At 37.4% G+C, this 21,571-nt stretch overlaps 1 protein-coding gene across 12 annotated transcripts in view; it reads right to left on the bottom strand.

The window, feature by feature from the left end:
• The window catches only part of LOC117973166 (tropomyosin alpha-1 chain-like), a 48,945-nt gene that overhangs the window by 25,813 nt on the left and 1,561 nt on the right, over nt 1–21,571 (bottom strand). The window contains exon 1 of one of the 12 annotated variants that reach the window (XM_058991449.1): nt 8,038–8,367. The exons of 6 other annotated variants lie outside the window; for them this stretch is intronic. In XM_058991449.1, the coding sequence (XP_058847432.1) occupies nt 8,038–8,169 (132 nt within the window). In that variant the 5' untranslated portion in view covers nt 8,170–8,367. Of the gene's footprint in view, nt 1–8,037; nt 8,368–21,571 lie in introns of those variants that run through there. 5 more of the 12 variants (XM_058991434.1, XM_058991428.1, XM_058991442.1 and 2 more) reach the window with 5 other exon arrangements.

Genomic DNA, 21,571 nt, shown 5'->3' with positions numbered 1-21,571 from the left:
GGTTTCGGCCAGTGCTCTCATTGTGGTAGTGCACAAAACAAACAAAGTGTTTTGTTTTATTAAACGCCCTACGCAGGATTTAATGATGTCATCTATTAGACCTGTGTCCCCTGTAGGTCATATTGGCAGAGCCATCAATAATTATTTGAATATAAATAGTAAAAAACAGCAGAAATTTAACGTCAAGTTGCAATGATGATACTCTCCAAAACTCACAAAAGCAAGAAAAAAAAAAAATTATTTTCCCTACATTCTTGAAAAAAAAAGGGGGATTACATTTCCAGGGCAGCTAGACAACATACAAGTCCATATGCTGACTTTGGTTAAACTTCAATTTTTGACTCAAGGTTAAGGAATTTACACAACCTTTCCCATAAGGGAACATAAGTCAAAGTTTGACATTTGATGCATCATTTGCTTTTTTTTTTTTTTTTTTTTAAATCTTAGTCTGATTGGTATGTTTGTTTGGGCCCCTCTCTCACAGTCACCTTCACTGTCATGCTAACAAAAAAGCAAATCACCCCTGACCGACTCCACACACGCTGCACCTACAGTAGTGATGCAATTAACTATCACAGGTAAAAGGGTGTTGTTTTTTTTTTTTTTAACATTTAATGTCTATTTAAAAATGACTTGCATGTCCTGCCAGCTATTTATTACATCCTTCACAGTACGTAAAACGTTTGACATTTACTGAGGTTTTGTCAATCCATGTCATTTTAAAGGAATCGTTGCTGCAGGCCAGCTGGTAAAGTGCAGTGCCATTGATTCCACCCAGATAACGTAGGTAACGAGAAACTCAGCAGACAATCTGGGCTTTGAGGGAGTGGAGAAGAGGAATTTGTTCTCTTGTGTAATGAAATGCTGTTAGGCTGACGGCATGCAATATTCTGGGGTGCTGCTCTGAAAGAAGCCTTCTTCAAATATCCCAGTTTACCGCACTCACCACGCTCTTAAAACTGGTATTCTACTGCATCTGTTTAACATTTTCATTACACCCAATACTGCAACTAAAACACACTGCCCAAGTATTTTTAGGGTTTGGATTTCAAAATTCAAAAAATCGAAAGCACAGATCATGTCCGTTTTTCTTTCTGTCAATCTGTGTGTCACTCACACAATAACTGCCAAGAACACTTAATCCTAAACATAGACTCCTCGCCTCCCACAGACCTTTGGTATTACATTTGAATTTTATACAAATCAACTGTTGACTTTATACAAATATATTCTGTTCCTATTTCTAGTAGAGAGATCATGAGGAACCTTATATGTGTGCACTGGCAGAGGGAAGTGACAGATACAGTATGGAATAGCATTAGCCAACAGACATTATGTAATGTCTGTGGCCTGAATTGATCCGAAATTTCAGAACCTCAATTTCAAAAAGCAATACCATAACCCTTCATCACCAGAAGCTAAAAGTAATATTTGGTACCCAAAAAATACATCCCATCCATGAAAAGGATAATACACTGTGAATACGACATAAATGAAAACTACTGTAGTACCATCAATTTACTACAGGAAACAATCACAAACATAGCAAACTATATCACTTTCAAGGTTAATGGCTTCAGAGTTCATACAGTACATTAAATTCACTTACTGTAACCTATGGGCAAATTATAACACCTGGAAAAGCAGTGTGAAAGATGTATTACCATTGTGGCATTTCAAGTCTAAGGTTTGCCAATTATTATTTTATTTTTTTCTAAGTTAGTTAAGGTACTGTAGTTGTGGTCACTTAAGTTCAATTTTTAAAAAGGGTAATGATGAAATTATTTTAGATTTTTTTAACTTACAAAACCCCAGAGTTATCAGACACAACGTGATACAAGGTCAGCTTCCTTCTCGGCTCTCAAACCCTCCAAATTCAGAACAGGCCTATTCAAATAAACACACTTTCACGTTAGCAGGACTGTCAGCTACAACAATAACCACCCAAAACACAGAACTAATGTTGGTGGAAACTGGAACATAGTAAGGAGCAAAGGAAGTGAATGCATGAGGCTTCAAATCAACCAATAATGTCACTGCCAGTGCCAACCCATGCTAACTGTTCTGTATTTACCTCCTGATTACAATAGCATTTCTCAAGGGTCCCAGAATACCTTCACTCTAATCATTAACTACTGTACAAGCAGAACCATCCGGACTGCTGCGGTTTTAAGCCATTTACAGTAAACTGCATCTCACTATACAGAATCTGGCAACTTAACAGAAGTGAAGTATTCTGTGTTCTTAGAAAAGTCCACATAAGTTTCAGTTGTCAGGAAATTCATAACTAGAAAAATAGGTCAACAACAATACAGCTAGTTCCAGTTATTTTACATGCACAGAAACTGGATTTAGCTTCAAATAGTTCCCTTTTCTAACCTCTGACAATCTTTAAAATCCCTACTAGTTTTGTCATGGCCCTTGATATCACCCTTCATATCATTATCATCATGCATAAAGCAATGGCTGCAATCACAAACGTCACAGTGCAGTATGTGTCTCTTTTAATATGCATAATTTATAGTTGTTGTACGGTTATTCACAATTACGTTACTCACAAGTCATTAAACGGTCTTCATCGCAATATTCTTTTGTTAACATTAGTTTTTGCAAAATGTTTTGCAAACATAACGAAAAATTATGAATTACAGTACCGGCAATTTTCATGGCATTCATTTTCATAACAGAAAACCAGAATATATATTATCTTCCCATAATTCCTATACAATCTCTAGAAAGCTGCCTCAGCACAAACTTTTAATTTTGACCCAATTACACATTGAAAATAATTGGCATATACTCAAAATAGACTTCCTCTAACAAGTACTGTTATTTTTCTGTGCTGGAAGAAGAAATGACAAAAGACAACGCCGCCGCTGTCATACTCAAGACCACAGAATACCGACCATCATTCTGTTTGCAATGTCAGTGGCTATGCACCCCTTTTCTAATCTGCAAATACTTTATACTAATCATTCTCACAACGAATTGATATACTGAGCTCTTGCAGCCAAAGAGGCCCAAAATGGGGTTATCAGCTGGACACCACTGAACAGGTACTGTACAGCAAATGTAGAAAGGAAGAAAGATGATCCCTGCATTGCAAAGCTACCCTGCACACAAAACTCATCCTAGTGAAGTCAATTAGTATGTACAGGATACGCATCACGTTGCTAATGTCGAAGTAATATCACCTTATTGCTTTCGTGGTACAGCAAGTATTGCAAGTATTGTAAAGTCAGTTGAGTATTAGTACCAGTGACGTGCGGTGGATGACATGTCTGGGTAGGTATTACTGTCAGGCCACAATGCATAAAATGCATAAAACACAAACCAGTATTGTTCTATGGTACTTGTTATATTGTACAAAGGAGCACAATATCAAACAAACAAACATAACAGTACTGTTCTTTCCCTCCCTCTATTACTGTAGTTTAAATAATTAAGAACTTCAATTGTTAACACAAGCACAACATGGAATATAAGACTAAAAGCAAAATAGTAAAAATTAGTAGCTACACAAAACTGCATACCGTACAAAGACCATTACGCTTTCACGCTAACCACAAGTAGCCAAAATGTCCAAACATGTTCCACTATATTCAATTGCTAAGTTCAACGTCCAGCTTCATTGCATACAAAACTCAGTTTTACCATTAACACAAATCAGTGAGACAAATCGCTATTCAGCGAAACCTGCATAACACATGTTAAACAGTAATAACTGTTAATAAAATGTTTGATTTTACTTACATAATGTTAGTCATTTATAGATTAAGTCCTTCCGTCTGTTTTTCTTGAAAGGACACCTTTGAAAATTTCTTCAGAGTTTCAATATCCATTCCGATTTCCCTTGACTTTGATTTATTGCCGTGTTTAAAGCAATTTTTGATTGTTTAACGATTAGTACTTGTATCCAAAAGCGCGCTGATGTTGAGATCACATACCGTACAATGGCTGGACAAACATGATTGATTGACAGTTAGACTACAGAGGTAAAGCAGTTCTGCACCATGCTTATTTCCAGTCTATTTGATCAATGCAGCCCCATTCCTCAGGGACTTGTTGGAGAACTATGGAATGTCAATTCTAGCACAGAATGCATTCCAGATCCCTGCTCATGTTTCACTGGGTTCCTACCTCAGGGTTCCCCAGGGACTATCCAGCACTTCATTACTACTGTGTGTACAAGTTGTATCAGAGCAGCCTTAGCGTAAATTAGCATGCAGTCGTTTGAGAGCTGCACAACTCTACAGTTTCAAGAGGTAAATGATCTGTGAGCCCAGAACTTCAACAGCCTTGCAGGTTTAGGTTTCGAGAGTGTGTTAATTTCCATTGTAGTAAACACAGGCCAATCAGGTATCTACTACACACTGATTAAAAGCAGTACACAATGATCATCAACAGACAACAAAATCCATTCTCCCCAACTCAACCCAAAAATACTCAACTACAAAATGTGCCAGCTTTAGCAACAGTAAAGGGCATGGCTCAGCTATTGTATTCAAGTCACTGAAGACTTACAAAGGAAACATCAGCCATTGTTATGTTTTCTTCTTTTGGGATCCCATTGGACTGCGTGGAGAAAGCATTACCATGTAAAGTGCTTTAACAACTATTTAGACAATTGAACTGGCTAGAAGATGGGTTAAAATTGTATTGTGACAGTGACACAACCTGTTCAAGAACATGCTTTTAAATGTAGCAATACACAGCAGTTAAACACTAAAGATTGCAGAGACAACCAGTCCTGGTCTTTAATTCTCTTTGTTCACACTCACATGTGCAGTATATGGATCTACAACAGTGGCAGCTTAGGATTTGCTGCAACTTCATTAAAATAAATTTCAAATTTCAATAACTTTGTACTATACATATGATCAAACTAGCTCTAGAAAATAAAGCTGAGGACCTATTATGACGACAAGAACTCAAAGCGTTAGGAAACCAAAACAAAGTCACATATTCCAATACGGCAGACGTCTTCGGTCATACAGAAAAGGGAAGCACAGTGTACCATTACTGCAATATTTAAAAAAAAAAACATTATATACAAAGTCACCCCATGTAATGAATGGCTTGGAATATCCACAACCCTAGAAGACCTGTTGACCTGCAGTAGTAGTACAGCTCTCTAGCACTGCAGAAACAGTGCTCTGAAGAAGTGACTTCTCCACTAGAAAAGAACATCTGCATGAGCCCGAACTCCCACGGCTGTCCTCAGCTCCAGTGGCACTCAGGAAATATTGAAGCTAAATGCACTGGCTCTGGGAACAATGAGCCAGTTAAACACTGCTGGAGCCGAGTGGGAGCAGGGATATGTATTGAGGCTGGAGACCAGGAAACTAAAAGGATGAGAGCGAGGTGGGACAGCTTCTCCACTGCCTGAATAACAACTTGTTCCAATTTTTTTCAGAAAAGTATTCATCCAACGCAACATTTGGCAGAGCTTTTAAGAGTGATTTGCGTTCATTCTAGAATTATAAATTATAATATGTCACAGATGGCTAGGACATGGTGTAGTTGTCAGCATTCACCCCTTTGGATTGGCTTAGGAGGTCTTGGGTTTATTCCACCTACGCACAAACTCAAAAAAGAAGCACCAAAATGAGTAAAGTACTTTAGGTTAGCTAACTGTTCAAAGGGTTTAAAAGAAGTGAAAACTCCAAACGGGTCAAGAGGGAGGGGGGTCACCGATGAAAGAGACTCTCACAGATCAGACAGGTAAGGATTCACACTGGCAGGCACTGTAAATACCCTATGAATCCAAGCATTTGAATCCGTGCAAACAATTTGAGGTTATGGTTTTGTAGAGATGTTATTAGGCTTGACATAGAGCATTTCTGTACACTACCCAAACACCGTAAACGAGTCATTTCAGAATTTGTGAAAGGTGAAAGTTAAGCAAACGTTTTCACACGTGCAAATGTTTTGTTTTTTTTTTAAATCAATTTATTTTACAGATTTTTTCTTCATTCCACGACTTCACTTCTAGAAATGTTTACACAGAAACTATTAATAAAATGCTTATAAAATCACACACGATATTCAAGAACATGAACCATGAAGACTGCACAGGAGTGAGTTCAGGAAATAAAAAGCACAGCTCTGAAAGTCATATAAAGCCCTGTGATGAAGTTTTTTTTAGATGTCACCACCCTGTTTCAGGCCCCTGGTTGCAGCTATGTGATGACTCTGTGTAGACGATGACTCTGTGTAGACGGGCTGCCTGTACCTCTTTGCACTTCTCAGCCAGGCACTCCATCCCAACCCCCAGAAAATGCAAAGGTCGTAATTAAATCAGACAATTCTACTGAAAAAAAATAGGTTAACAGCAGACACCGACACAGAAGCTGGGTATTATTACGAGACCCCACAGGGAAGTACTGAGAAACTGAAAGTTTAAAGCTAATTCCATTAACCTTTTGCCCAAGGACGTGGTTTTATTAAGGTAAACTAAAGTCTCTTGCATCTAATTTATGAAACTAATGTTAAACATTAACATACAGTAATGCAGAACTAAGTGAAACATGTTCTGTGCCCCCCTTTTAATATTGTAGTCAGGAGCCACAGTTAAAATTCTGTAGGTTACAATAGTATGATTATAGTCTATAGACCACACATTTATGCAAGGGTCACAGTTACAAATCAAAGGGCAGCAGGGACACCAGACAACAAGGCAGTATCCCCATGTTTCAATTATATTAATATAACAATTGGTCTTCAATACGTCATACGTGTGAACATTGCTAAGATTGTAGTGGTGTGAGCAGGAGAGGGTTATATATATATATATCATGCACATTATTTCATGCATTTCATGTCAGCAGCTATGCATGGAAACATTGCAACTGTAAGAAACTTCCGATTCTAACTCCATACTTTGCCTGGCTGCTGCACTGTCATGATCTACATTTTCTTTTAGAATTATTTTAATGCTAACAGTTCATTATAATTACACTGTAATTTAGTACCGCTTAATACTATTGCACACGTTCAGTATCATAACGCGAACGCGTCTACCTCAATATTCTTTCCTTTTTCTCATTCAATTGTCCGGCCAACACCCACCCTCCATTTTGAAGAAATCGATCCGATTCCAGATCCAGGTCGTTGTTTATTTTTCACATGCAAAATTTGAAAGCATTTTGAAACAATGCACAATACGGCAAATCCAGTCTCGCTAGATCCCGCATCATGAATGTTTCATTTTCAGTTTATTATAGTACCACTAAGAGACTGCATCAAACATTTTCACATAAAATTGTATATTTCCAATGTACAATTTTAACTTTATTAAACGTTTGAGAATTGTTAATGTTCAGATTAATGTCCAAATAGCCTCATTGCAAACAATGCTCGTTAAATTACAGCAGCCCCTTGTTAAAACAATAGTTAGAAACTGCAAACGTTTTAATACAGTGAGACGACTGCATATAGAGCCTGTTTTGAATGGTTATCGGGTTTGCATTGTAATGTATATATGTAATTATATGTTCGCTTAATTCTTAATTAAAGTGAATTAAATATTATACTTTTTTACGTCTTTGTAAATGCAAATCATACTTTTTTTTCTGCCACTTCAGTATTTAGCTAACATACATACATAGAAAGAAAAAACCGCTTAATAATCAACTACAGTCCAGTACAAAGTCTTGCTGCACAGCTGGGTGCTGTCGACCAAATTATGTGTGAAACACACAGCAATCTACGCAATTCTTAATCAAATTAATTAAAACCCAAATCTAATCGCAAATGGGTTGAGGCCATCTGCTGTTGCAACCTCTATCCACATCAAACAGATACATAGTAACCCAACACAATATTCTGCATGTTACTTTCACATAAACAGAAATTCACTCTCGCGTAGCGCACAATGCTATTGCCCGTCTCTGGTCCCACCCTCACTCTGCACTGTGTTTTTTCATTCAACACATATTTGATTATACACCCATTTTAAAGGCACAAGTTTTTTGTTTTTGTTATTTTACTATAAATATATAACTATATTGTATTATATTACAAAAAAATGCATACTCTTTCTCTGGCCTGACTCTCTGCATCCACCTCCCGTTGCAACCTCTCCGCCCGTTCCTCTGCATCATCAGCTTGCTGCTGGAGGGTCTGGATTTTTCTTTTCACAGCTTCAATCGAAGTAGCCCCAGCCATTTTATATGTATTACTACAATTTCCTAACTAAAGCCTTATTATAAAGTATTAAAGTTTCAGCACTGTCCGGGTCAATTGTTCACAGCGCCCTGACCGCCGCTGCTATCGCACTGTTCACTGCAGAACCACTGACTCACACACTGAATGACTGTTCAAACGTCTTGCATGAAAAAAGTGACCTGCGCGCGCGCTCTCTCTCTCACTCATTTTTTTTTCTCCAAGTTAACTCTGGTGGTTTGGATCACCAGAACATTTTCGCTTCCCTTTAAGTACGAGGTTCGAGTTTCAATATACATTACTCGAATATACACACAGCTACCCATGCCCCTTTGTTTTTCTTCAACCATTGATGTTGCAGATTGGTCATAGCGACTAGTTTAAAAACACAGTGATCATTTTGCTGTCTGAAGAAATTCACAGTACAGAAGCTGCAATGAAAGAAAATTAATTTTAAACCGATGTAAACAAAAACAGTAAAACACGGCATTTAAAATATGGAATTTCGATAACCGTGCCAAAAGAAAAAATAAATATATTTTATTATCAAACACTGCAGCACAGGTATTTTGATTATTGTTATTCGACTGGGCTTTAAAAATGTGTTTTACTCTTTGGATATCACACCATTTTGACTAAACCAAAGCCTGTTTAACACTCTTCAAGAACAAGCCTGATAACAGGACAACGCTGTTGAACACTATATTATTTGAATTATCAGATTTGAGCATTAAGGCCCCAGTTAAATAAATAGTTTACACCCTATGGATTTATTTATTTATTTTACATTTATCTAGAGAATCCATGTCAAATTCTGATAGAACTTGCTAAGGATATTCTTTGTCACTGGTTATTGGGTGTATCATTATATCACACTTGTACATTTAAATACTGCTATATCTCAAGAACATGCAGATTAAATTGCTTACATGGTCATAGCAATAATTTACCTAAACAGGATTGGGTGCTGTACTACTTTGCATTTCTAACCCTGTGGACAACCAGTACAAACCTACAAAGTCTTAAATTTAAAAAAAGGCTTTACTGAATTACACTATAGGTATTTATTGAAAAATGTCATATTAAAAATCCGATGTTCAACACAAAGTAGTCTTTTAGTATCAGGGACCTGTTTTATTTTTTAAAATCTTGAATGTGTTTAAATTAGATTTAAGAAAAAAAATATGAATCCCTTGTATAATCTGAATGAAGGCACTGTTCGTATTTTTGTGTGAACTCATTTTTCAATTGGATTACTCTCCCATTACAAGAGTAGCAAAGGATAGTGCTATTTCTTCAAGTGTGTGTAGCTCTTTGTGAAATTAGAGGCGTTGATCAAAATCCATGAGATCTATAGGCAAGGGGAGGCCAGTACTGTACTAAAAACAAACACTGCAATTGCTCCATTGGCCCTGATGTGAGGAGCATACAAATAAGTTTGAAAATCAGTGGTGTGCTGCATATCATTGTTGTTCAAATTGAGAGATTAAGAAACAGGACTCCTTTGGCAATATTGTGCATATTCACAGGATCTTGATAAATATTTGTATTTATATACTGTGCTGTGTACCAGGAGATGATCTTCAATAAATAACTGTTCTGTTATATTTACTGATACTTTTTAAATTAACTAAAAAATGTATGTTTCTTAAACAACATACCAACTCATACTTCAATGTTTTTTTAAAAAATCTGAATCAGGTTAAATAAGTCCAGTAATAAAGAGAAAAAAAAACCCATCTCCCTTCAAGATGAAATGTAAAAACACACAGATTGAATTTTAAAGATCTAAAACTATTTGGCTTATGGGGGCTTGATGGCCTCTGGCCCCTGGCTTGTTGTTTGGATTCCACGAAAACTGAGCTAATCTTCTGGATTTCTACTCCACAATGTTGGCAGATTTACAATATTCTATAAGATCTTCATTCTGAGACCGCTGTGTAGATTCCTACGGTATCGTTTTTTGTGTCAGACTGAATATAACAGACATCTGGTTGCATAACAGACAAACTCCACATAACCTCCTGTTTTGGTAGCTGCATTTGGAAAATATGAATGGGAAACAAAGTTAACATAAAGCCTAGCTTTGTGTAAATACTGGAGGCACTGAATTAAACCAAATGATTTATAGTACGTATTGACTCACTCTGAAGAGTACAGTAAGCGATTATAGTTTATCTCCATTGATAGCTATATCAACTGTCCTTCTGTTTGGACCTGTTCAGTTATCCACATTCTGGGGATATACGGAATTGTCTGTCTCTCCGTTCATCCACCCGTCTGTATGTCACACTTCTATCTGGAGAACCACGTGTCAAATTGTAAAGAAGCATTTCATTGCTAGTTCTTATTCTGTACATGCTGTTGATATATGGCATGGTCATCACCTGATTCATCATACTGATAGCTCTGATTCTGAATGCACAGTCGTGGATGCATGTTACCGACATACTCGTTATTTCATTGATTAGTATTGATATTTAAAAACTGCAGTGACCCATATATTGGTATATTGGTGTTCTTTAACTGCATTTTCCAATTGCCTTCTGAGTTTGTTGACAGGCCACTGTGTTAACTTTTCTCTGCAATAGTTTTGGCAAAAGAGACATGGGCTTCATCCTTCCTTGAAACTTGCTTGCCACCATGTCATTAAGAACCAAAAGGTATGTTCATGTTACTATTTGGTGCAGCTTATAATGAATCACCTCCTAGTAGCTGATGAGTTAATAATACTGACATCAGCGTTAGACCAGTATTTACCTCTTGACTACAGAGCTTGCTCTTTAGTTGAATGGTAAACCGTTTGTCTTGAACCATATGGTTTGCGATTCAACGACAGACAGTCTAGCCCTCACCTTTCCATGCAATTCAATGGGCCGAGATGCCAATTCATTACAAGCTGGAGGTTGGAAATCACACAGTTATGTGGTGTTATAGATGTTGTTGCAAAACAGAATTTCAAAAAGGGGATTCAACTTTTCATTTATTTATTTATTTATTTATTTATTTATTTTTATGTAAGGTGTTTTTGTTATACTAATAACATTTGACAGTAAACACCTAAAAATCTGATATTTTCAACACAGGCCTTGTAACAATCTTCTTACATAAACAATTCCTTTTCCCGTATGGGACACTACACCGTCAGTCCATCAACATATTTCACATGTGTTCCTTTTCATCATTACCGTTTATTCAGTTTTGGTTTACTATAACTTTTCTGCCTTTCAACTCAGTGTCAGTGTGGTTGATCAACACCTTGGCCCCTCATCCACAGGACAGGTAAACCCTGCTCCAGTTTTGCCTCAGAGGTACTTTTGTGCTGCCAGTAAGTCCATTGGAACTAACATGTGAAATTCTGCTGGGCCTGTAGAAGTACGGGACTACTTCATAAGTATGATATTAAATCACAGACCCCTGTTTCATTTAAAGATTGCATTGCTGTGAGCTAGAAGTGTGTCAGACTGATTTCAGTTTTGTTGAAGACAGTTGAAGACAGTGAAAGACAGTGCCTTGATGTATTTGCCACCTATTATAAAGCTGCCTCACAGAAATATCTGTTGCAATTTCGAATAAGCGGTAGTGCCTAAATTTGTATTGGTTTACAGATTTAAACCACTTGTTTTTCAGACGTAAACTACTGAAACACACTGAGCACGATGGACACAACTGAACTACAGTTCACCCTTCCCCCACTTTACTGTATATATAAATACATATATTTTTTTACACAAATACAGCAACATGGCCGCCTGAAGAGTTCTCACATTCAGTCATATGATTGCTGAGGCCTCATAATGAGAGGGAGATTCTAAATTACTGGGTTTGTGGGGTTGCTAACAATGCAGTAAGACAGGGGTGCAATTAACTGTTTGAAACCTTTGAGGTGAAGCAAACAAGCAAATCTGAAGTGCTTTATGGTGTCTTTGTTATTTTCAGACAACAAGGAAGTGCACGGTATAATTTGCCAAGTGTGTTATTATGTATTGACTGAAATGACAATAAGGTTAAAAAAACTGCCTAGATTTTTTTGGTTTGTTTGTTTCTGCTATTGTATCCTGTCACGTTTGGCTAAATTCATTATTTACTGATTAGATTTTCCTGGTTTTGCAACTTTCTCCCAGCCTTAAATGGTGGTTGTTCTAAATACCTTCAAGAAAGGACAAAAAGATTTGTCCAGCTTGGTACCGACTGCTTTCAATAGCTCTTCCCCTGAACCACATACTATTAAGGTTTCCGCCTAGCTGCAAATAAAAAGGAAGTGCACAATCCTTAAGATAACAGCCAGCCTTGCACTCATGTAAACATACAGTATATCATACAGGAAGCCACTGGCCATATGCTGTCCATTTCCACCTAGTGTCTGATCATTTGCTTGTCTTTGAAACTCTGCTAGACTCAAACAATGCTCAGTGAAGAAAAACAGAATGAACAGGAATCACCTATTCCGGTATCTTCAGAGGTTCTACTTTTTTCGCTGGTGAAAACCCTGGATTGGCCTGGTGTTCCATGACCTTGACCTGTTGCTTTGTATATCTATGTGAAAATGTCTTCCATGACATAAGTTTGTTTTCGTGATACAAAGCATTGAGATGGGAAGATGGACAGAAAGTAATGATGCAAACATTCTAAGCACAAGCAGCACATTACTGTTTATCAGCTTTTACCTGTAAAATAAAAGTTGTTTTTTTGGTTTTTTTGTAGTTATCCTATTTTAACAGTTCTGTGCTAAATTCTATAATTCTAACTATTTTTCTGGTTTCCTGAGTCAGGGAAGCATATCAGTTGCACAAGCTTTAATGTAAAATACTTCATCTATGGGCTTCAGTGCACAGCGTAACACTAATATGCTTCCCCACCTCACTTCCCCAGAAACAGTTGTCAAGTTCAGTTATAGCAGAAACCACAAGAGAGCGGCATGCATAACACATGTAATATGACATGAAATAGTAAGAAAAGGTAGATGTTATGAAGTATCCCTTTAAAACTGAAACATACCTAAAAGGTGGAAGCCATTTATGTGGTTAATTCACAATAGACAAACTGTATTTATAGCGTGTTTTTATACAATTGTTAAGAACTTCCCAACAAAGGTATGATGGGAATTTAACAAGGACACGTGACAGAGTACAAAATATCTAGCACTAGAACCTACTCTACACTGTAGACACTGTGGTATAGTGGTACACAGTGTGAACCTCCTCTACACTGTAGACACTGTGGTATAGTGGTACACAGTGTGAACCTCCTCTACACTGTGGTATAGTGGTACACAGTGAGAATGAGAAACCAGGAGATCTTGGTGTATACATTACTACTCTTTTCAAGCAGGTTCCTGTTTACAACCAGGTGACCCTGAGGTACGCGGAGACAAGGACGATTGTTTAATGTCAAACAACAATTCAGTGTTTGACCCAAAACACCCCCGAATCCATCTCTTTCTTTAAAAACAGAACCAACGTAAGATAGTATCTGTTCATCTTAACCTATAAGAACACCCCTGTAATAGCACTGCACTGTATACTGTACCAACAGATATACAGTATGGCTCTACGCTGGAGGTGGTTACGCATAAAGTTAATGAAATATTTAAACAAACTGCAAGTAGATCCTCTACATATGACCCAAATAATGCATTTTTAATTAAAGTACATTTCTATTAGGACTACAGTAGGCTATAAAATTCCTAATGCAGTACAGTATGGGGAATGGGGCACTCCCTTTTTTATTATATCTACTGTATCATCACGGTGCAGATGTGTGTGTGGCACTGACAGGGTAAGGCAAACATATCTCAACAGGGTATTTCATTAAAGACCATTTAGGTCAAAAAAAGTTAATTTAGGTCAAAAAATGTCATTAAAGTTCATTTAGGTCACAAATATGTGTCGACTGTTTGGCTGGTAGCTAAATCTTTCTATCTTGTAATTTAACTGAAAATGTATAGCAATAGATGGAAGATCCCTGCTATAGGGGGCCCCTAGTGGTGATTAGAGGGGCCACATTAGGAAGGTTGCTTTTTTGCATGTTGCAGATCCTTTTCACACGAGAAATATTTTAACCAACATACAAATAAAGTTTAAAACATGAAAAGTGAAAGAATGTTGATCTCAACTTTAACGCCTAGTCCATTTCTTTAGTTTATGTTGGTGTGCCAGTTTGCAAGTATTAGCTGACAAACGATAGCTCCCAGAAGACACACAATATTAAAACACATTAGACTATGTTGGAAAAATGTGTCTCCTCTGCCATGACTGGTTTTAAAGTATCTGTTTGCCACATTAAAATAAGAATATTCAAATCAATTTCTTTGAAAAAGAAGCTTTGTGTGGGAATGACATTTTCAGTTCATTCATTTGCTCCAGTAAACGATTCTGCATCTTTAAACTGAGACAGTGGAGGATTTCTTCCCTTGCGTTGCCAGAGGGGGCACGAGCTGATTATGTCAGAATGAGTGAATGCCTAGAGCTCAAGCAAACAGTTACATTCCTGGCATACTTTACCTTCTTTGGTAAAATGATGTCAGCCCTTTTACAAAAAGGGAGTGCCCCATTCCCAATACAAAACCCAACACCTACCAAAACTTCAGCCTACCAAGATTTGAACTCTCTTCTCCCCTTGTAACATTAAAGTACAACATTCAGTAACAATTCTGCAGTAATACACATTGTAGAGGAGCACAGTTTGTGCTTTATGTGTGGGAACTGAGAAGACTATTTTTTAATAAAAGTACTAAAGGTATTTTCGTCACAAAGCTTTAACTTTATAAAAGTATATTTTTATAATAATAAGTCCTGGTATGGAGTACTGGTGAGTACCGGCAGAATTTCACCCCTGGACATATTAACCATAAACATTCTGGAACATGAGCTTGTGACCCAGCAGGCAGGTAGAAACACTGTCGATAAAGGGTTTGAGTCTCGTACTGAGGACCTCTCACAGTATCTGATGCCGAAGGGCATTTCAACTTTAGAAGAAGAAAACCTATTGCTGAGATATCCTATTACCCTTAAATGCACCCCTACATTGTCAATGGGTACCCATGTTATGCAATGCTAGAACACCCGGTTTGTTTATTAGTGTTCACTGTCATTGTAAAACATGGTCCAGACAACTGCAGACATTCCAGCCAATGCTCAGTGCATAAATCAAAGCACATGAATTCACAACCCAATAGCAGGCATAACAAGGTGTTTGTCCTTGACCTTGGTGTTTGAAGTGACTACACATAAACAGTGTAGTGACTACACTACTAGTAAGCACTTTGTTGTTTGGGTCCATAAGGTGCATTGCAGATGCAGTGCATATATTTTTAACCTAGCTACTCTGATCCTAGTTTTTAGTGGCTGGTTGTTTGGTTCCTATATGTTCCTCACCTGTCACAAAGAGGAAAAAATGTACCTCAGACTTATTTATAAACCCTAGCAATGTTCCACAATTGAACTGCAGTTAACATTTATAGCAGCTTGTTACCTTGCTAAGCAAGTTAAAATATGAAGAGCTCCTAAAATACATGCAGTCACCTTCAGTTGTTGGTGAAAGAAGCTAGGTTTTATGAATAAGGTCCTTGGATGTGTGCCAGTCTAGACAGGATGCCCTTTCAATCATCAGGGTTGTCTAATGTTTTTGCCTGTGGAGGGTGACTTGCAGGCCACCATTTAAGGCAAGGAAAATGCTTACATCATCCCAGCTGTGCAGAAAGCAGCTTGGCTAGGCAGTGCCAGGGCAGGACAGACCAGGGTGGTGAGAGTAGAGGAAGGCCCCAGAGGAAGGAGGAAAGGGCTGGGAGGGCATCCGTGGAACCAACTGTTACTACAGTATACTGGATGTATTTAACTGATTGTGTAACCATGTTGTATAGTAATCTCTGCTTCTGCTGTCTCTCATAAGTCTTGAAACCCACTAGAAGATTTGTTAACATTTAAGATATTACCATAATAAGGGGCTGGTGCCCAGCTTCGTCCTACCAAACTGCATTCCTGGTAGATAAATTCACTTGGAACTTGAGTTATTAAAAAGTGTTGCCAGCTATAAGAAGCAAAAAGATATGCTTTGGAAACATATGGAACCTTTATTTTTGTGGTGTTCAGTACCGCTGTTCTGAATGGTTGAACAGCAGTCAAGATATCTCTCTCTCTCTCTCTCTCTCTCTCTCTCTCTCTCTCTCTCTCTCTCTCTCTCTCTCTCTCTCTAGTGCATTGACAGGGTGGGTTATAGAAGATGTATGCCTAAATTGATGTATGCCTGGTAACTAAACTGGTATGTAGTAGTGTCGATATTTAGCCTTTTTTTTAATTTCTAGTGTGTGTTTTGATCTGAACTTTGAACCAACCAAGAGATGCAAACCAAGCTTTGCCCACTTTAAATTAAAATCTTCCCCACTGGGAAATATTGAATTGGTAGCTGATGAACCATGCCGGGCCTAGCAGCACTTCAGCTGGCCAAGTCACAAGCAATCCTCTAAGCTGATCCATTCAAGTGTGAATTAATACAAATAAGTGCCATATTAATAGTGTCCAAATTGTAAATGGTTTTGCCATTACCATAAAAACTGGCAGTAAAAATCCCGCTGTGGGTTAAAGTATAACCCAAGTAAAAAAAATGACCTACTTTTATACAACAAAAAAACAATGACTGTGGAAAATAAGTGCGCTGCTGTGTAGTTTCTTGTTTTTTTCGTTTACATGTTACAACAAACACAGTCATTTTTGAATAAATTCATTAATACAAAGATCATAAATGAATTCAATTATATCCCACACATGCCATGCAGCTGTAACAGATGTGTGGCGCTTGATTCAGTAAACAAGCACACAGCTGCCCTCTGCCAAAATGATGTCAGCACTGTTATCAATGCTGTTGTTTGCTCTTCACATGCATGTTTATTTTGCGCTACAGCCTTAAGAATGCTATTGCCATGGCTTTACGTGTTTTATTCTTTCATCAGGCCTATATGATTTTGATCTTTTTTGTCTCCCAGACTTTATTTACACTGACCTGGCCGGGGCATGTTACCTGTAACACAGGATGTGAATGGGGAGAGGAAGCACCTCTAGCTAACCTATAGTGTTGTGACAGGATGAGTCAAAGTGAATGTGAAGTCTGAAAATGTTATAGTCCTCATCTATTAAAAGCACTGCCTTTGGAGGGCAGGTTGAGTCATGTGAGCGAGGTTCGAATCCTACTCACTGACAGGAAGCTGATCTGGGTTTGGGACCCACACAGATAGCTGTATTGAGCTTTGCACTTCTGCAGGGCTGGTTAGCTTAATCACGCTCCAGCAGCCACCTCGTCAAGGCTGGGTCGGTGCCTTCACGGTTCAGTGACTGGGTCAATTCCATTGCTTAGATTCATAGGTTTGGTGCATGAAAAGATGCGATTGACTTGACAGGGGAAAAAGAGGTGGCCTGTTGATCTATATTAAGTGGCTATTATGGGTATTACCTTTAGAGACTGGCAAAATCATTCCAACACCTCTGCAGGTATAGATAACATACCTGAGAATTCATTGACTTTGGGTATTAATAAGGTATGAAACTAAAGACTGAAAGATAATCTTCAATTTAATTTAACTTGAACTAGGACCAGGAATTAAGTTTTTTTTTAGGAATGCCACATTGTATGAAATTAGGATGAAATTCATAAAAAAAAATAAAACACACACACATTGTGCAAATTATCAAAGCTATTTACTCCAAATCGTCATTAGCCCATTTTTAATCTGAAAGGAAAAAGCGCAAATTACATTCTAAATAATAAAAGAACATCCTGAGTCTGTTAGCAAACACATCATTTAAACATTTAAACAGTTTAGTTGTGGTTTGGTAACTTTATTAGGTGTTATTTTTCCTTTCTGAAAAGAAAAAAGCTAGCGACGATTAGGAGTAAAGAGCTTTGAGAATCCAGCCCACTGTTTTTAACTCACTGAATGATCTTGCTTATATGAGGTCCTAGTGAAGAAAAAGATGGAAAAATAACAAACACAAATGGAAGTTCCACATTGTTACAGGTACAAATAGATTTCAATATCTCCAGACCTGTGGTCCTGCTTGCATTTGTCTTACATCATTAATCTTATGACTCTCATGGGTTGATGACAATGACCGTTTTGGGCATTTAGGTTAGAACAAGGTCTCTAGTGGGTCAGATGAAGTTCTTGATGTTAATTGGTAATGTTTTTAGATTCAGGTAAAGGGGTTCAGGGTTTATGTTTCAGTATACAGTACCTCTGTGGAGAATCTCATTCAGTCTCCCGTGCCTAGTGTAGCAGGGTGTCCAGTTTCTGTGATTCTGTGATATTTTAATCAACGCCATCAGTCCAAAGAATTGCTACGACAAGTCTTTTTAAATCGAGAAAAATGTGTCTGAAGTTTCAAAACACCTGTATTTGTAATGAGTTAACAGTTTCTTGCTCTGAGTGGGTACCACTGGAGCGGTTTGATACCTTCACACATAATGTTTCAGCCTCTTACAAGGCCCCTGTAAACCTGTACAGGTCTGCACTGAATGCTTACAAACTTCACTGAGGAAAAACAAAACTTGGCAAATCTTAAGAAGTAGAAGTAGTTCATTTAGAAACTGCTCTTATAAAAGCTTACCACAGTATTTTTTTCTCTTTTTTTGCATGGTTATACTATACTATGCATTTCCAGCAGTTTAACCTGGTTTGCCATGTTTATTATCATTCCTTGTTATTCTTTCTTCAGCCCTGATGTTAATCTACTGGCAGCCATCCTGTTGTGGTTTCTTACTAGCAGTAGTGTTTGTACTGGTAATAGGAGACCCCTATGGTACTAACCACTTGGTGAAATTAAATAACTGCGGAAAGAAAATAGTAGGTTTTACATTTTGACGTTGGCAGTACAGTGCCTCAGTAACTTGCTAAATTGCCAAATATTAAAAAACATTACAAAATTGCCAAATATTAAAAATAATGAATATTGAATTTTAGTGAAGGGCACCTTAAGCATGTACAATTTACTGTTAACATGGCTTAGCCATGAATGAACCAAAGTCTCAATTTATCCAACGGTAAAATAAGGAGGGAGTATTGCAACAATTAGCTCTGCTGCTATTTAATCATAAAAGTTGTCTGGTATAAAAGTCAGTGTGCCCAATTCTTTTTTAATAGATTCACTTTACACCATCAAACCTCGAGGTGCTGACAAGGGTTATCTTATGTTTACAGATGCCAGCAGGGTGCTACTTTCTCCGTACAAGCTGTCAGAAGAGAGATCAGTTTCTGCCCTCGTCCTCTCTGAGATTAATGAGAATGTCAAATGCAGGCTGTCTGTTTGAGTGACGGCCACTCTCGGCTGTAGCGAGATACTTACTTAAAAAAATAAATAAATAAATACAAATAAAACCCGCCAGGGGCCCATAGAGTTTCTAAACGGGCTCTGCTGGATAACGCAGCGTTTCATTAATATAAATAGTATTCAGTTGGACATCGAAGGAGATTGTTGTGGTGTTGAACTGTGTTTGGTCTGAGTTAAGGCGATATGAAAGTCAAGCAGGCAAGCGTTTTAGCTAAGGCCTTCCTCAGAGTAAAGAGTTCAGCTGTTTTGTAGGAGTGATTTTATACACCGCAAATATTTTTGGTCAGTATTTTTGGTCTGCTCTCATCTACCAAATGATATTGATAAAATAATTAATAGTTTAAATAAGTGCTGATTCACGACTTGGTGTAACGTTTTAATTCCCTCTTAAAGCGTCAGTAGGTTTAAATGACATTTTTATATTTTTTCCAACTGTCCCCTTGCAATTATTCAAATATTGTTCGATTTTTGTTTTCACTTTTTAATACAGTTTGTGTTATCAAGGACATTTTAGCCGAGTTCTGGAGCTGATCCTCAGTACTAATTGCCTGCCATAGACATTTGTTAGCAAAAGTGGTGCTGGCTACTTTTACTATAATAAACTTTGGCTGATTTATCCTATGTTACATACGGCAGGCAATTTGAATTAAAGAGCAGCTCTGAACTCAGGTAAAAGGTAACAGAAAAACAACATTTGAGTCATTGCAATACGAAAGAACCCCTCAGAATGATTGTCAATACCATACAAGGTAAGAGGACAGGAACAAAGAGAATGATCTATATGTAATCTGAGCTGCTTACTTTCTAAGATGCGTTGGCATTCTTTATATGTTAACACCAGCCAGCCGCTTCTGAAAGTCTAATTTAGGCTGCATCATATCATACATTCTATTTTAGGGATGACAACTCCTGTGTTTTGGGAGCTGTGTTTTGCCCGCTGTTCCTGACAATTAATCTCCAATTTGCTTACACAGTTTATTCTCAGTACCCTGTATCTGTTTGGACAATGAAGTGGATTACAAGAGCGCAAACTGGCAAAGTCAGACGTGAAAGTGTGCATAAGACAAATAACTGAGGACGTCATCATCCCTATACAATTGCAGTGAGCATCCTGATTCCTGAGGGTGCACTGAATTCTTTATGAACAGCGCTGGTAATTAAAAGTTATGAGTCACAGCATGCTGTTATTACCACATTCTTTTGAATGGGCACCAGAATTCTATAGTTACTTGTTACATATTACAGCTTTTCCTGAGAAAAATGTTTATTTGGTGTTACTGTTGGTAAGGTATTTTATCCATGGTCCACAGGTTTAAATAACACATCCACCTTACTGAATTGAGTTAGAATGAGGTTCAATCAGTGAATGAATAGTATCTATTTATATTTCTCAGTTGAAGTAATTCAAAGTATATCGATTTGTAGTGTTACTGTTATTGCATGTGTATCCTAATCAGAAAAGCCTCACTCACTCAGTGTCTGTGTGAACAGTTGTATAGGTAAGAGAAATTAAAACTCTAATTTTAATTATGTTTATGTCATATGGGGTTTATTATTTAGCATAATATAGTTTTCATTGAATTCATATTCATATATATATATATATATATATATAGTCATCCAATTGCATTTAGGCGATCTACATGGGTGATTAGAAAGTAAGTTTACCACAGCAATGGCAGGGACTTTTTTTTTTAGCCAGGTCTCTCGTGACCTCTAGTGGATGTATAGTAAATTACAAGACCTTACCTGATCACTGCACTTTGATATTCAGCTTTACTAGCACAAAATCAAAATCGAGCTTTTAATATAAGATTGTTTTTATTAATTTATGAATGATTTAACTATTCCACCTGCACCCTCTAGTGGATTAATAAGTGTACAGTAGAGCATATTGTGTTTGTAAGTTTGTAAGTGTTTTAAAACTATACGATCCATCTTTGAAGCCAACAGCAAAACGTTAAAAAAATTTTAAAAAGTTAAACAAAAGGCTTAAATAATGTGAGTTAAATTTAGCGTTAAATTTAAAGTAGAAAGATGTAAAGAGAAGCTCGGTCAACACGACTTCAATAAAGCATGACATTTGA

Source organism: Acipenser ruthenus, chromosome 2 (genome assembly GCF_902713425.1).
Source record: "Acipenser ruthenus chromosome 2, fAciRut3.2 maternal haplotype, whole genome shotgun sequence".
In the NCBI taxonomy this organism is placed as follows: Eukaryota; Metazoa; Chordata; class Actinopteri; order Acipenseriformes; family Acipenseridae; genus Acipenser; species Acipenser ruthenus.
Note: the sequence above shows the minus strand (reverse complement) of the source record. Positions and strands in the feature narration are given on the sequence as shown.